The sequence below is a fragment of the Giraffa tippelskirchi genome, chromosome 7 (genome assembly GCF_054371585.1).
Source record: "Giraffa tippelskirchi isolate mGirTip1 chromosome 7, T2T-mGirTip1v1.2.pri, whole genome shotgun sequence".
In the NCBI taxonomy this organism is placed as follows: domain Eukaryota; kingdom Metazoa; phylum Chordata; class Mammalia; order Artiodactyla; family Giraffidae; genus Giraffa; species Giraffa tippelskirchi.
In genome coordinates, this window is record NC_137281.1 from 22502110 (window position 1) to 22519033 (window position 16924).

A 16924-nucleotide genomic window follows, 5' to 3' on the forward strand; every position below is an offset into this window, starting at 1 on the left:
CAGAATGGCCTCAACAAATATGAGGCCTTTTACATTGAAAAATATCCCTGGGGCAAATAAATCACTATTGAAGTGAAGGGCTTCTCATTCTGGAACTAAGGCAGCATAAGGTTTTAGACTAGAGACTGGTAATATTCTTCTGTAAAGGGCTAAGCATGTAGTAACATTTTGGCCTTTGCAGGCCATGTGGTCTCTCTCAAAACTGCTCAATCATTTTGCCACTATAGCAAGAGAGCGGTTAATATGCAAACAAATGTGGGTGTGTTCCCATCAAACTTTATTCATTTAAATTTGAATTTCATATAACTTTCCCATGTCAAAATTATTCTTCCCTTGATTTTTTTAAAACCCAACTATTAAAAAACATAAAAACCCATTCCTCAAGGGTCACACAAAATGAGACAGTAGGCCAGATTTAGCCCCTGGGCTGCAGCTGGCCAACCCAAGTTGCAAGACTGTTACTGACAGTCTCTTTTGAACATGCTTGCCCATCCTAACCTCCTAGCATTTTGCAAAATGCCTCTGATTATTATAACGTTCATTTAGTGAAGCTCAAATAATCCTGCAATGTCTTTTTAGGGATATCTCAATCACTGAAGTGCTGACTGCAAACTTAAAGCTAGGTCTCCATGAACCTCAAACTCCACCTGGCAGAGTGGCTGAGGAACGCCTCAGATGCCACTGTTCTTGGATAGCTCGGACAAGAGCTACAAGAGGAAACACAGGAGGCTGGGTAGAGAACTCACTGTTCGAATTGGCGTAGAGAGTTCGAAGGGAGAAGCCACTGAGCGTCAGCTCCCTCAGCTGGTTCCGCTCACAATGCAGCTGCTCCAAGTTGCACAAGCAGCTAAGATCTAAGTCAGTCAGCTGATTGTCCCGCAAATCCATGTGGGTGATGTATTTATTTCCCTCCAGATTCTCAATAATCATGGTTTTTAGATGGTTCATCCTTAATATTCAGAAATAAGAAAATCATTAGAAATAAATTCTATTAAATGTGCTTACCAAAAGAAAAAACAAGCAAAGTATGTTCCTCTTGTCTCTTTCCTAAACAACTTAGGAATTTTACTCCTTGCTTCATTTTGCAAGGTACTAAGTAAATAACCACAGATAGTTGTACCTTGGATTCTTTGTTTATAAGCTAAGTTAGAGACTGTGCAGATTGGCAAATACATGTACAAATTAAATAAAGAGAAAGGAAAGGGGACCATGTCCACAAACAGTCTAAAACCTGCATCCAAATACCTAGTAAGGTTAGGCAGGGATGAAGAAATAAAGCAAAGAAATGAGAAGATGAGCATAACCTTTGGGGCTGGGATTAGCAGGACGGTCATGGAGTAAGTACCACATAAGAGCAAGAGGAAACAGCCACCCTGCCTCTCACTGCTCTGACTACTCTCCAGTGCCAAGATTCCCATTACATTAATTAAGGGAGAGGAAAACAGTCTGTATCTATATGGTATAGTTCAAGGGCAAGTAAAAGAAAATGATGACTTCTTTGGTTTCTTCTATACAGGTATATGACTTAATGCATGCAAGCCTGTTCTCATTTTCCTATACTTCAATAAATTTTTCTGTTACTATGTCTTCATAAGGGACATCAATGGCTTAGTGTAAATGACAGAACATTCAATATGTGTGTTTTACTACCTTCGTTTAGGAAAAGATTATGAATAAATAATTTTAAAAAGGAATACAACTCTCATTAAAAAATATTACTAGTAAAACTGGTAACATTTCAATTCTAATACCACAGATATCAAGAAGACACCCAAAGATTCAACAGAAAAATGGTCAAGTTTATTATGGAAAAATACAAACCACCAATAAGCATACAAAAAGATACTCAACCTCATTCATAATAAATGCTGATTAAAATGACGAAAGACTATTTTCTACCTACTACACTAACAAGGAAAAAGACTGCTAAAATCCAACATTGGTAAGGATGAAAGGAAATGGGAATTCTCATAAAATGTTGCTAGGAGGGTAAGTCAGAACAACCTTCATCTCTACCACATGGTACACCTACCTCATTCATAAATCTCTCTGCAATTAAGTGAAAAATGAAGCTTTACTACAGCTTTTGGAGAAGGAAATGGCAACCCACTTCAGTATTCTTGCCTGGAGAATCCCAGGGACAGAGGAGCCTGGTGGGCTGCCGTCTGTGGGGTTGCACAGCGTCGGACACAGCTGACACGACTTAGCAGCAGCAGCAGCACTACATACATTTAAAAACATACATTGTTCTAAAATCCTAATGGTTTCAAGAGTCTTTATTTTTAAAAAGAAAATGTAAAGGAACATCAGAGGACAGGCAAAAAGAAAGCTCAGTGAACAATGACCAAACCAGACTTCCCTGGTGATGCAGTGGATAAGTATCTACCTGCCAATGCAGAGGGCACAGGTTTGATTACTGTTCTGGGAATATCCCACATGACACAGAGCAACTAAGCCCGTGCACCACAAATACTAAGCTGGTGCTCTAGGGCCCACTAGCCACAACTACTGAGCCCGCATGCTGGAACTACTGAAGCCCATGTGCCTAAAGCTTGTGCTCTGCAACAAGAGGAGCCTCTGCTTACCGCAACTAGAGAAAGCCCACAAGAGCGGTGAAGACTCAGTGCAATCAAAAATGAAAAAGAATGACCTCACCTCAAATCCACATGTTTGACATGGCTCATCCGGTTCAGCACCCCCAGGTTTAACACTTCCACTTGGTTTCCAGCCATAAACACTTTATCTAACATAGTGAGTTTCTCATAAACCTCGGGAATTTGACTAAAGTTGTTGAAGGAAATTCCCAGGGAGGAAAGCTGTTGTAGATTTCCCAGTTCTTCAGGTAAAGTGGTCAGGAAGTTGCCATCAAGACAGAGGGTCTGAAGACTGCAAGAAGAAAACACCACAAAACAAAACTCCTTGATGAAACATTTTAATTGGAATGGATAGAACTAGAATTATGGATTTTTACTTGTCACTAATTTATTATGAGTCCAATATGATTAAATGCCCTCAGTCTATCTATAGAGACTTACTGCTGCTACTGCTGCTGCTAAGTCGCTTCAGTCGTGTCCGACTCTGTGCGACCCCATAGAGGGCAGCCCACCAGGCTCCGCTGTCCCTGCGATTCTCCAGGCAAGAATACTGGAGTGGGTTGCCATTTCCTTCTCCAGTGCATGAAAGGGAAAAGTGAAAGTGAAGTTGCTCAGTCATGTCCAACTCCTAGCGACCCCATGGGTCTGCAGCCTACCAGGCTCCTCCACCCATGGGATTTTCCAGGCAAGAGTACTGGAGTGGGGTGCCATTGCCTTCTCCGTAGAGACTTACTAAGATGGCTTAAATACAGATAGTCCCTCTAACATCAAGGGTAGTCACAGCCTCTGCAGTTAAAACTGAGGGACCAGTCTCTTCTGCAGGCAAGTAACTGCTGCTGACTAGAATTCTCATAATTACATGATCTATTTCACTGCAAGAGCTCATGGAACTACCTTCATTCCAAATGCCAGACAAGTTCCTTACACTGAAACCCAGTAAAAATCAGGTACTTACTTCAGCAGATTGCCAATCTGACTCGGCAGGTCGTGGAATCCATTACAGGAAAGGTTGAGCTCAGTCAGGGTAGGAATTTCACATAACAATACAGGAAATGAACCAAGCTTATTATGGGACAAGTTCAGGCCCTTCAGTTGAGAAAATCTAAAAAGCAAAGGCACATTATACCACTGAATGAAAAAGTGATGTTATAAATGTCCATCAAAGAATTTGTTCTGCATATATTTACTTAACATTCAGTATGTGTCAAAAACAGTGCGTGTGGCACAGACACTAGGATGACTAACGCCCAGTCTGAGCTATCAAGAAAACCAGGTCTGGTGAGATGGGAGTTGTTCTCTCTTCTCCTCAGAAAGGCAGAAACTCTTGAAAACCTCACAATGGTACAAATATTTTCTATCAAGTTGAGTCAATACCATTATTGATATGCTTCAAATCATTTCCTTTATGAAATTTCTACATGCAGTATACAAAAGCCTTACAATTAATCAATTCATGGACACAGGACTAGCTAACAAACCTGTGGATCAAATCTCATTACAAGCAATTTCTCTTTTTGTAAACGACTGAGCCAGTTAGTTTAAAAATACAAAGGTGATATGCAGTTTTACTGCAATGTGATGATACACAACACAAAACAGTAATTTTTAAAACTTCAAATTTTTGTAGAAGTATCTACATAATGTCTCACTAAGAGACAGTATCATCATAAATTGGATCCAAAAGAGTCACTCCTGTAATTCTACTTAAGAGTATTATACTGCATTAATACACTAGTGCAAGATGGTAAGGCTAAGGTGGTGATCTCCACAATGATGAACCATATCATCTGCTTCTAGACTTGAATCCATGGTACTCCTCTCTAACATTTCTCTTTCAAAATTTCAACTTTTGACTTCCAAATATCCTGACTTTGAATACTGATTGTTCCTTTGGTTTGGTACCTTGACTTCCAATTTCCTAAGCCAGCCCTCAAACAAGATTAACCCTATTTTCATAGAAATTCAGAAGGAAATACTAGAAGTCCATTTCCTTAAAATTATAGCTTGTTTTTATTTTTAAACATCAATATTATTAAAATAATTATCTCATTACTACATAGAGGCTTATGGTTGAAAACTTTGCAAAACATTTCAGATGAGGCAAAAATCATACACTTTTTGAAAATTATGAAATACTAGTTACTAAGTATGTAAAAGACGTCATTTCAATGTGCATTCAGCTTTTTGACTACCATGTAGTTTGAAAGCATTAACTTTCAATTTCTCCCCTCCCCACAAGAAGCCCAAATACTTACACCATATATTTATTCACTTCCACCCACTTTTTTAAGAAAGGAAGGAGGTGAAGTTGGTGGAGGGTGGGAATGGGGAATGTATTCTAACAAAGGATATAGAAAAATACATGGGTCACTGTCCCTTAGGGCTGAAATGGTTCCTTTATTAGGAGAGAGAGGTTTCATCGCTGACAAAAGGCTTGTGAGTTGGCAGTAGCAGGTGCAAAGGAAAGATAAAAGCCCTAACCTGAGAGTGGAATTCTTGAAATTTGGCCTATTTCCTTTAAGTTATTTAAGTCTGAAACTTTTGATTTAAAAACTTCCCAAATATGGAATCTCTCTATTTACCCTGGCTGCAGATCATGCTCCACTGTCAATGACTTATAGAAAAAGATTATCCAGATCAAGGGCAGCTCGATGCTGCCTCCATGTCAGAAACTTTACATCTATCATATCTTGTACAGAGGGGAAAGGGGGAGTCGGAAAACTGAACAAAAATTCTTACTTCTTCAAAAGGGAGGGGAAATGTTCAAATATGTACACAATGGGTAAACATGCTTATTTACAGGTATTGACTACAATTAGATTTTAGTAAGTTGGTCTGGAAACCTGTGCCCCACATACTTGTAGAAAGTGTCAAGGCCCCCTGGTCTTTCTAACTGCATGAAGTTGTGTCGCAAGTTGAGGTAGGTGATATCTTGACTGTAGAAGAGATGCTCAGGAACCTCCTCAAGGCTGTGACACGAGAGGTCAACGGTACTGATGCGCTGGGACACCACCTGGACGAGGTCACAGAGAAGAGCCATCTGAGCCAGTGCTGAATGCCTCCCACCCAGCGGAGGGTGGAACGGCACTGACACAACAAGGAACCGATCAAAAAGATAGGGAAGATGAGAAAGGTCACAAGATCTGAGTATTCATTTATAAGAAGCAGTGAATTTTTACTTTTTCCCCAAAACCGTAAGATGCTTGAAAATCAGAAAGGTATAAGCTGTAAAGTGTCTACAAGTAAAAAATCTAAAAAAAAAAAATCATAAAGATGGAAAGTTAGTAACAGCTCATGCAGGAAGTAAAGTTAAGATGATTCCAAGTAACTGTTCAAAACTTTAGGAGGGAATGTGATATTAAAAGACCTTTTAATATGGCCTTTTGCAGCCACACAAGCTCAGTTCTTAACTTGTGCAGTTTCTTCATCTGTCATGAGGAAAATTAAAAAACCAACTATGTAGCACTGCTGCTTAGCATGCAAAAGATGCTCAAAAAATATTAATTTCTCTTTACAAGGGCAGAAGAATGGAGAAGCTGTTTAAAATTGAAACTAGTTTTATTCATAGCAGATTTTACTACTCTCATAAATACAGAAATAACACTGAAACAAGGTTTATATTGCTATAATAGTATGATAATAAAACATAGGCTGTGAAAATGGATCTAAAAACGAACAAAATATCACTACAAAAGTCATTCATGTTTTGGTGGCATGTCATTATACTGAAACAATCTTTAATGCAACTACCTAGCCCCATAAAGAAAAATGTGTTTAAATCCTGAAAAGAGGGCTAGGAAGACAAGAGAATTTGGAAAATGAAATATAATTTTAGAGCACTTCATCTTTAAAGGCTAGGCTAAATACAGACAGAAGCATCAGACTATGAGTTAGAGGACAGCTCCATCTATCATGGACCACCACGGTGGGGGAAGAGTCATCTGAACCTCATTGTGTCTTTACTCCTTCAAGGCCCTACCTTCCTCACAGAGATGGTACCTGAAAACACTTTTGTAAGCGGTCTGCACTGTGCCAATATAAATAATTAGTTAAGGACCTGGGAGAATTCCATTTCATTCACTATGTATTCAGAAAAGCCTGGAGTGATGTACATAAGAATTATAATTCGACCTCTTGGGAGTAAGTTCAGTTTCAAAATATCTTTCTGTTGGTTTCTCTGCTCTCATCTCCCCATGAGGACGTCTGACAGCTTTTCACCTTGGAAGCTTGCCGCTGCCACCTCTGGTACTCAGCCAAAGTCTCAAAGCTGACAAGATAGGTCTGTGCTTGGGCTCCAGCTGAACTGAATGCAAGGGAGTATTGACGTCGCTTCACTTCTTCTACCTGAAGAAGCGGGGAGAAAACCAGAACCAATTAAACAGAACAATCCCAATCCAAAAAATAACAGGAAAATAACAATGACAAACAACTCAAGTTTTTTAAGTAGGCAAAAGATCTGAAAAGATATTTGTCCAAAGAAGACAGCAGAATGACCAATAAGCACATGATACAATGTTCTACATCACTGAGTGTGTGCTCAGTCATGTCTGACTCTTTGTAACCCTGTGGACTGTAGCCTGCCAGGCTCCTCTGTCCTTGGAATTTTCTAGGCAAGAATATTGGAGTGGGTTGCCATTTCCTACGCTAGGGGATCTTCCCAACCCAGGGATCAAACCTGCCTCTCTTGTGTCTCCTGCATTGGGAGGCACATTCTTCACCACTGCACCACCTGGGAAGCCCTCAATGTCATTATTTATTAGATAAATGCTAATCAAAACCACAAAGTACCACCTCACATCTGCTAGGATGGTTAAAATAAAAAAACACAATTGTTGGGTAACAAGCATTAGCAGGGATGCAGGGAAACTGAATCTGGTAATGTAATATGGTACAGCCACTTTGAAAAATAGTTGGGGAGTTCCTCAAAAGGTTAAACATACAGTAACCATGTAACCCAGCAATTCCATTCCTAGGTATATACCCAAGAAAAAATGCATCCACACAAAAATTTTCTGTGAATTACAGCAGCATTATTCATAATAGGAAAAAGTAGAAACAGCCTCGATGTTCATCAACAGGTATGTATAAACAAAATGTAGTACATCATTCAATACTATTCAGCCATAAATGAGAATAAAACACTGATACACACTACAACCCACATGAACCTTGAAAACATTACACTAAGTGAAAGAAGCCAGTCACAAAGAACCATACATTGTATGACTCCATTTACATGAAATGTCCAGAATGAGCAAATCTATAGAGACAGAAAGTAGATTAATGGATGCCTGGGGCTAGAGAAGGAATGGGGAGATGAAGGCTAAGTAGTGCAGGGTTTCTTTTCAAAGGGTCATGGAAGTATTCTAAAATCTATTATGGTGACGGTTGCCCAACTCTGTGAATTTACTAAAAGACACTGAGTTGCATACTTTAAATGGGTTAACTGTACAGTTTATGAATTTCATCTCAATAAAGCTGTTTAGAAAAAACCAAAGGGGGAATTCTCTGGTGGTGCAGTGGTTAGGATTCTGTGCTTCCACTGCACGGGAGTTTCAGAACAGGAGAGTCTGCAGGCCCACAAGGTAAGAGCCGAAGTTTCTACTCCAAAGGTAAGACTGCTCCAAACCTTTCCGCCACCACTGTGGTACACTGGAGATAGCTGTCTGCCTTCCCGCAAGGGGTACCCTGGCCTCCTTTTTGGACTCACCCTCTTACTTTCGAGGTGATGGGCTAGAAGCCATTTCTGACCCCGTCCAGCACAGACGTGGGGCAGAATGAAGAACAGGGAACACGCAAATCCAAAGGTTATTACTAAACGAGCAGAGTCATAACATGACTTCACATTCTCTGGACCTACTAGATTTTAAGGGGGATGATCTTCCTCAACAGGTCCTTTTGAAGGTTCTTTGGATATCAGCCCCCTAATTCAACCAATAGTGACTCCTCACCTACAGATTCATTGACCAGGCTAATGCATACTATTCCAGTAGGTGACCACTCCCTCCTCAGACATGAAGGAACCTGGTGGTCCACTGACAGCCCTTCCTCCAGTGAAGTCTATTGGCCCCTCCAGGTGGCCCCACCAGACATGAGAATCCACCCACCCACCCAATGGCTCGTGTTTCCTCTCAACCCAATTGGGTCACATACTAACAAACTCAAGGAATACACAAGGATCCCAACACATGAGTTAGGCTCTGTGCTCTATCAATCACCAAAGCAGCCTATCTCATCTTCAAGACTTCCTGGTCAGAAGGCAGGACACCAGTGCACTATGTCCCCCTTACTGCAGGGAACCCAAATCAGGATTCTGTGGGTTCTTTTGAAACCTCTTTCACCGGGCTTGAGGAAAGAGTCAGAACTTCCTCCAGTCCCACTTGGGGTGATGGAAGGGATTCATAGCACAACAACAACTTTCTTCAACAACCCAGTCTATATACCGTTGATGAAGATGAAGTCTTTTTATAGTATGGAACCGCTTACATCTTTGTCTGACATCTCACTTCTGTATGTCATAGTTACTGAATCTTGGTGAGTCAGCTGGAAACTTTCAAGTTATAAATCATTAGACTTCTGGTGCCAAGTAAAGACTGAACCAAATGGCAGAAACACAAAATACTTTTAAACAAATAAGAATCATATTAAGAAGAACCAATAAGATTAAATAATATTCATAGCATTCAATTGTGATGCTTACAACTAGGCTATTTTTATTAGTAATAAATCACAATTCAATGAGTTTGTGTCAAAATAAAGGACTTTGTTGAAATGAAGAACAGGCATTACTGACTGCTTTAGAATAATCTTTTCTTCTAAATATTTTTTATGGGATGTTTGACACAGAAAAATAGTCATATAATGTCAAATTCTGAGAAAGGCTTGTAAATCTCCCACTAGAAGTTAATTTGTCAACTTCTGAGTAATTTTGTTAAGTTTTGCAATATGTATGTTGAGACTACATGGTAATACACATAAAATGTTCCTCTCACCAGTTTGCAGTGAGCCTCCTTATCCCTATTAATGCTTTTGCACATTAATGTCTTTCTCGGGAGGCAAGTTTTACTGAGGTATAATTTACATAAAATTTGTGATTTTTTTTTTAATTCATAAACTCTAAGTGAACAATTTGATGAGATGGAACGAATATAGTCAGACAACCCCATCACCCACAAAACGCCCCTTGTGCTGTTTTGTGGCCAATCCCCTTCTTCCACATCCTGGCATCACCACTGGTCTCTTTTCTATGACTACAATTTTTTGTCTTTTTTTTTTTTAATTTCACGTAAATGGAATCATACAATAAATAGATTTTTACATCTGGCTTTTTCTACTTAATGTTTTGAGACTCACCCTTTTACCTGTGTGTATCAGCAGCTCATGTCTTTTCACTGCTCAGTGGCACAGTGAATACAGCACATGTGGATACAGCACATCTGTTTTATCAATTCACCACTCAGTGAACATTTGGGTTGCGTCCAGTTTGGGTCAGTTATAGCCAAAGTTGCTATGAACATTCACTTACACTTTTTATAAATATTTGTGTTCATTTCTCAGTATCTAAGAGAAATGCTTGGTCATTTGATAAGCAGATTTTTAACTATAAGAAACAAAAAAAAAGTGTTTTCCAAAGTGGCTGTGTTCCCAGTTGCTTCCCAACTTTGCCAAAATAGGTTATTTGTCTATTACCAAGTTGTAAATGTTCTTTATGTAGTCTTGACACAAGTCCTATGTAGCATACAAACTTTCATGTGCTTTGTATGATGTTAATAAAACCATATCAATTTTCTTTTGGTTGCTATTTGACTAGTGTGATTTTTCTATCATTTCACATTCACTCTTCTAAGGTTTAAGTGTGTCTCCTATAAACAGTAAATAGTTCAAAATATTTGGATTTATTTCTATGTCACTATAATATGTAATAACTTACCATGCTAATTATTTTGCTCCTTTTTCTCAATCCTTTCCCTGCCTTCTTTTAGTATTACAGAATTTATATTCCCTTTTCCCACTCTACTTTCAGTAGTCATCCTTAAAATTTTTGAGTTTGTACTTGACCATTTTTCTAACAAAGCGTAAAGCTATTTGGTGGTGGCTCAGAGGGTAAAGCGTCTGCCTGCAATGCAGGAGACCTGGAATGGATCCCTGGGTTGGGAAGATCCCCTGGAGAAGGAAATGGCAACCCACTCTGGTATTCTTGCCTGGAAAATCCCATGGACAGTGAAGCCTGGTAGGCTACAGTCCATGGGGGTCGAAAAGAGTCAACACAACTGAGCGAGTTCACTTTCACTTTTTTTCTTTCCTCTTACCCAAAGACCGCATCACACATTCCTCCTTGAACACATCACAACATGCTGAACGCTGTTCAGGAGTTTGAGCTTTAGTTGTTGAAATTTATATTTAAAATACAAAAAAATTTAAATCTTTTTACAATCAGTATTAAATTTACTACCATATTTTATCAGTGTTGGCATTCATCATCTATTATCTTATACCTTCCTTTTGAATTTACTTTCCTTTGTTCCTTTGTTGTTTCCTTCTTTTTTTCCCTGTTTGTTTTATTTGGAGGGGTGTTGTTTTTTTAGACATACATCTTTAGTAGTTCCTTCAGTGAGGATATATGCCAGCTCATTAGTTTTATGGTTTTTTTTTTTCCCCTTCAGCTGTGCAGCACAGCTTGCAGGACCTTAGTTCCCTGATCAGGGATTGAACCCAGGGAAAGCGCCGAGTCCTAGCCACTGGACCACCAGGTAAGTCCCTCATTAGTTTTTAAATGTCTGAAATGTTCTATTTTGCCTTGATTCTTACAAAGTAATTCAACTGGATATAAAATACAGGTTGACATTTATTTTCTCTCAGTAATTTTGCAAATACTCTTCTGTACATATTGTTGATGAAAAGAAAGCTGTTGTCAGCCTGTCAATTCTTTGCAGGTTATCTTTTCTCTCTTGTAACTTCCAATAAACAGTAGCATTATCTGTTTCCAGTCATCTATCACTCTGATGACTTTGAACTGCTTTTCCTATCATGGGGAATTCTCTCGTACAGACACAAAAAATGCAGGTCTCTCTGGCTGCTTGATAGGAGCTTATGAGCACTCCAGACTCTGAATTTCGGTCTAACGGGGGAAAAGGAAAAATAGGAAAGAAGCTGTTTTGGTGGAGGATGCTAAGTTTCCAAAGGCACGCGTCTCTGGCTGTTTGATAGGAGCTTAAGAGCACTCCAGATTCTGAATTTCAGTCTAATAGGAGAAATAGGAAAGAATCAGTTTTGGTGCTGGATGCCAAGTTTCCAAAGGCAGCCTAGTTTCCAAAAGTAGCCACTACTTCTAGTTTCCAAAGGCAGCTGCTAATGGCAGCAGCCCCTGGCTGTTCCTGGTGGTACTACTGACAGCATTTAGTGCCTAACAGAGGAAGCAAGGATTTCTTCAACAGACAGTTTCTGCAGCAGAATCTGGGGCATGAATAGTCTCTATGAACATGAATTTCAGCAAACTACAAGAGATGGTGGAGGACAGAGGAGCCTGGCATGCTGCAGTCCATGGGGTCACAAACAGTCAGACACCACTTAGCAACTGATCAACAACATAGTCTTTGGACCTCTGAGGGGTCTGTGATGTAAAAAACTTGTTTTATGTGTAAATTAGCCTGAGTCGGTTTCATTTAAACCTAAGAATGCAAAAACTTTGTGATATAATCTTTAATAATGTTCAAAATGGCTTCTTTGAAAAGATGTGGAAAAAACTGTGAAAAGCATGTGATTTTTTTTTTTAATTAAGATGACCAAAGAAAGAGCAATTTATCTTTGTGGGTCTTACCTTTCCCCCAACCAGAGGCAATATGTGCATTTTCCCGGTCTGACAATCCTTCACTGAGGACACGATGAGGCAGGTGCCACAGAGAACAACCAGGCGTTCAGCCCACTTATGCAGCTGAGTCTTTCCCTTGCGTACATTATAGATGCCAGACAGAAGGATTCGATCCAGATGATCCATCTGGCATGGTTTTTCTGAAAAGAAAAAGAGTACACCAGAAGCCACCATTAAGGTAGTACAAAAATAATGAAAGGGAAAAAGAAAGCATTACATGTCAACATTCAGCAACCCTAACACAGATTTAAGTAACCAAGCAATGTAAGTGTTACAAAATAAGCTCTCAGTCTTAAAATGTTCGTCAGCCCTGAAGTTATATAATGGGAACAGTATGAATTTCGGATGCCACTGTCAATCGTTCTTCCAGTCATAGCTCCCATGTACACAAAGAAAGGCAGTATGACAGAGTAGTTAAGATCATGGACTTGGGAGTCAGACATTCAAAGTTGAGTTCTGCTACTTACTTTGATTCCTTGAACTACATAATCTCACTGACCTTGACATTCCCCATTTACACAGATCTGTCTTAATACTACCTACCTTTGGAAGGTCCTTATAAAAAATTAAGATAATGAATGTAAAGTAGTAAGCATGGTATTAGATACAAAAGAAGTATGGTATAAGAGACAGCCACCAACTCAATGGACATGGGTTTGGGTGGACTCTGGGAGTTGGTGATGGACAGGGAGGCCTGGCGTGCTATGGTTCATGGGGTCGCAAAGAGTCAGACACGACTGAGCGACTGAACTGAACTGAACTATTGTTGTGCTTAGTCTACTGCAGAAGGAAGAAATTAATAACTAGTTCTGTACACAACCCTCCATCTTCCTGCTCTTTGTGAGGAAAAGCTTTTGGCTGATATTTCAATCAACTATCCCAATCATGGTAGCAGAAGCTGATACAGATATGCAAGAGCATCTCTATCTTTTACCACCCTTTAGAAAACTTTATATGACAGATAACAGTGAACAAAACAGAGCATTATGACAGAAGAGATGTTCTTGGTTAAAGTACTACTGGAAATAGACAGTAACTCTACACAGAAATGAACAGAAGCAGCAACAGTATGAGGCTAAGAAAACAGCAACAGACTGGGAAGTGAAAAAACTGGGTTGTACCCATTACATAATTGATTAAACCCTGGGCATCATGGTACCCTTTTGACTGTGTGTTTCCTGTATAAAAAATGAGGAAATGGGCTGGCTTACTTCAAAGCTTTAAACTTTGTATGTTAACATCACCATTTCTCCTTCTAGGCCAATCCTTTCATCTACATTCTAAATTTCATGTTCCTTGGGGAATTTGGTTCTTCTTCCTTCTCACTCTTCAACTCCACCCTCCCTATTGTTTCCATCAATGCTACAAAAGCACTCAAGTTTTCTCCAATTCCCTCTCAGTCTCAACTGTAGAATTCCTTTAGACCAGGGATTCTCCAATTTCTATGTACCCAAGAATTATCTGAGAATTAGTTTACAATGCAGAACGCCAAGACCTACCCACAGAGAGTTTAATTCAGAGGATCTGGGATGGAACAAAGGAAAGTACGTTTTTAACAAGTATCTCAAGTAATTCAAATGCAGATAGCCCACAAATCGTATTTTAAGAAACTCGAAAAAAAAAAAAAAGAAAAGAAAAAAAAAAAAAGAAAAGAAAAAAAAAAAAAGAAACTCGATAAGTTTATCCTTTTAAGGCTCTTTTCTTCTCATTTGTGCTTCTATAGTAGCTATCTGTAGCTACTCTCAGACAGGAATATTCAAATTTGGGGGGAATCAGTTATTTATACACAAAATAATATGCTGTCTTATTATTTTTGGAGGGTTTGCTAGATATTCAGAGTGCCTCAAGTCTCTGATCTTCTGAAAGTGGTAAAAAAACAGAATTAGGAAGTTTTAATGTTTGGAATGACTAATAGTTCTAGTTAAGAACAGACAATCTCAAAAGTCAAGATTCTAAGTGGAAAATTACGTATAATTTTAATTTCCCTATATATTTATACTTTGAAATGTTCTATAAAGAAAACAGAAAATAGGGGCTTCCCAGGTGGCGCTAGTGGTAAAGAACCCACCTGCCAATGCAGGAGACGTAAGAGACACAGGTTTGATCCCTGGGTCAGGAAGATCCCCTGGAGAAGGGCCTGGCAACCCACTCCAGTATTTTTGCCTGGAGAATCCCATGGACAGAGAAGCCTCGTGGGCTATAGTCTGAGCAAGTAACACTTTCACTTTCATAAAGAACATGAATTGTTTTATAATTAAAAAAAAAAAAAGGTTTCTAAAAAATCAAGGCGCGTTCTCTAACAATGAGTACTTCTACTGCCCATAGTATAATCTCTAAACGTTATGTTTCATTAAAATGAACCAGGAGTCCTTAGAAAAACCACCTATTTCTGATGTGAGTCAGATGATGAAAAGATCAGCTCAGGACATCTTTTTGTGTAAGAACTTAATGGAAAAATCGAGAATGTTACCAAAGACTGTGCTGAGCTAGGCTCAGTCACGTCTTACTCTTTGCGACCCCGTGAACCATATCCCCTCCAGCTCCTTTGTCCATGGGATTTTCCCAGCAAGAATACTGGAATGGGTTGCCATTTCCTCCTCTGGGGGACCTTCCTGATCCAAGGATCGAACCTGCATTTCCTGTGGCTTCTGCATTGACAGGCAGATTCTTTACCACTGAGCCACTAGGGTAGCCCTACTGGGGTCATGTTGGAAGGACACAGAAGACAACCTGAAAGAGATCCCAGGAACTGAGATGTGACAAATTAAGTGTCAGAAAGAAAAATGGCTCCAATGAATTGAAACAAATACACATAAGCCCGTGAGATCATGATGATACTCAAAACAGACAATAAAAATGAAGTCACACAGACCTTGTGAATATAAACTGAAAGGTAAAGCAATATAGCTTCTAGAAAGTAATAAAGGGAAGGACTGCTAAATTGGACTCCATCAAAATGAAATACTTCTTTTAATCAAAATATACCATTAAGGTTCTGGTTCTGAATTAGAGAAAACACACTCGGCCCTGTTTCTCCCACTGAATTCACCTATAAAACCTAGACAGAACATCTGGAACGCTGGAGAACCCCAAACAGGCTGAACACAAAGAAAGTCAAGCCCAGACAGTTCATAATCAAATTGCTGAAAATTAAAGACAAAGGAAAAGTCTTTAAAGAAGCCAGAGGAAAATGAAGCACTGTTCATATAGGAACAACTGCTCGAGCAACTGTATGAAGGCTGTGCAGGAGCGCTCTGTGCTACCTTTCCAACTGCTCTGAAAATCTAAAACTAGTTCAAAATAAAAAGTTAAACCAACAAATAAATAAACATTGGCTGATATTATTGGGGGTAAAAATGAAACATTTACTTACATTGCAAAAGTAAAACAGGAAACTTCAAAACAAATTTCAAACTTGGAAGCAGTGGTTGGTGAAGCAATCCCACCATCTGGTTTCGTGACCCTGAACAAGTTCTATTAATATATTTTTAGGCCTTAATTTCTCAAGTTAAAGACCAAGGAGCTGGATTAGATGATCCCTAGTCCTACCCAGGTCTCACATTTTATGGATCCTTCTTATTTCTCTAAACTGTTTCTCCATCAACTAAATACTAAGAGTACCTTAGAGGTTAAGAAGATGAGATTTAGAATCAGCTATGACCTCTCCAGAGTAATAATATCTACCTGAATGCTTCTAAGGATGAAATGAAAAATGCTACGCAGAGTGCTCAGCACATAGTGAGGGTATATAATAAATGATAGTTATTATTAATATAATGAAAGTCCTGCCTTAAGCCTCCTTCTTTTTCTATATTTTAAGTATTACTTTCAATCTTTAACAGCTTCCACAAATTTAACACTCCCGTGTACCTGACTCCCAGATCTGTATTTCCAAAGCTCCTGGTTCCACATATCCAACTACCTGCCAGACATCTCCAACTGGATGTCTACCACTGCTTACAGTTAAACTTGCCTGAAGCCAGATCCTCTCACAACGCAAGTCCTGTCATTCTCCCAAAGCCGACCAGGCTCAAAACCTCAGAGTCAGTTTTGCCTGTTAGGATCTCTTTCTTAACTCCTTTTTTTAATCAACCACCAACACTTACTATTCCTTTAAAAATTCTCTATATGAATGATTCCTTCCCATTCCCTAGTTCAGATCCCTAACTAATTCAAGCCTGAATTATTATCCACTCTGGTGCCAGATTCATCTTTCTCAGCCCCACTTGGATCCCATCACTTCCTCTACCATCTGCCAAATGAAGGGCAAATTTCTGATATTGCACTCAAGGCCCAGAACAATCTGGACTCAAATTATCTGATTCACAGAACATGCACTGACATTCCTAATACCCTTCCTCTGTCCTCCTTTTCCTTTGTGATTACTGAAATTGTGCCCATTTTTAAGGAACCAACTCAAAAACTACTTCTTCAGAAAGATTTCTCTTGTTTCTAGAGACCT

The 16924-nt window shown here is 39.2% G+C and overlaps 1 protein-coding gene across 2 annotated transcripts in view; it reads right to left on the reverse strand.

Moving 5' to 3' along the window:
• The window catches only part of PHLPP2 (PH domain and leucine rich repeat protein phosphatase 2), a 60870-nt gene that overhangs the window by 23323 nt on the left and 20623 nt on the right, over positions 1-16924 (reverse strand). For both annotated transcript variants that reach the window (XM_081512551.1, XM_081512552.1), the window contains exons 4-9: positions 12412-12602; positions 6813-6938; positions 5453-5607; positions 3550-3696; positions 2656-2886; positions 747-949 (exon numbers count right to left, since the gene is read on the reverse strand). In XM_081512551.1, the coding sequence (XP_081368677.1) occupies positions 747-949; positions 2656-2886; positions 3550-3696; positions 5453-5607; positions 6813-6938; positions 12412-12602 (1053 nt within the window). The remainder of the gene's footprint in view (positions 1-746; positions 950-2655; positions 2887-3549; positions 3697-5452; positions 5608-6812; positions 6939-12411; positions 12603-16924) is intronic.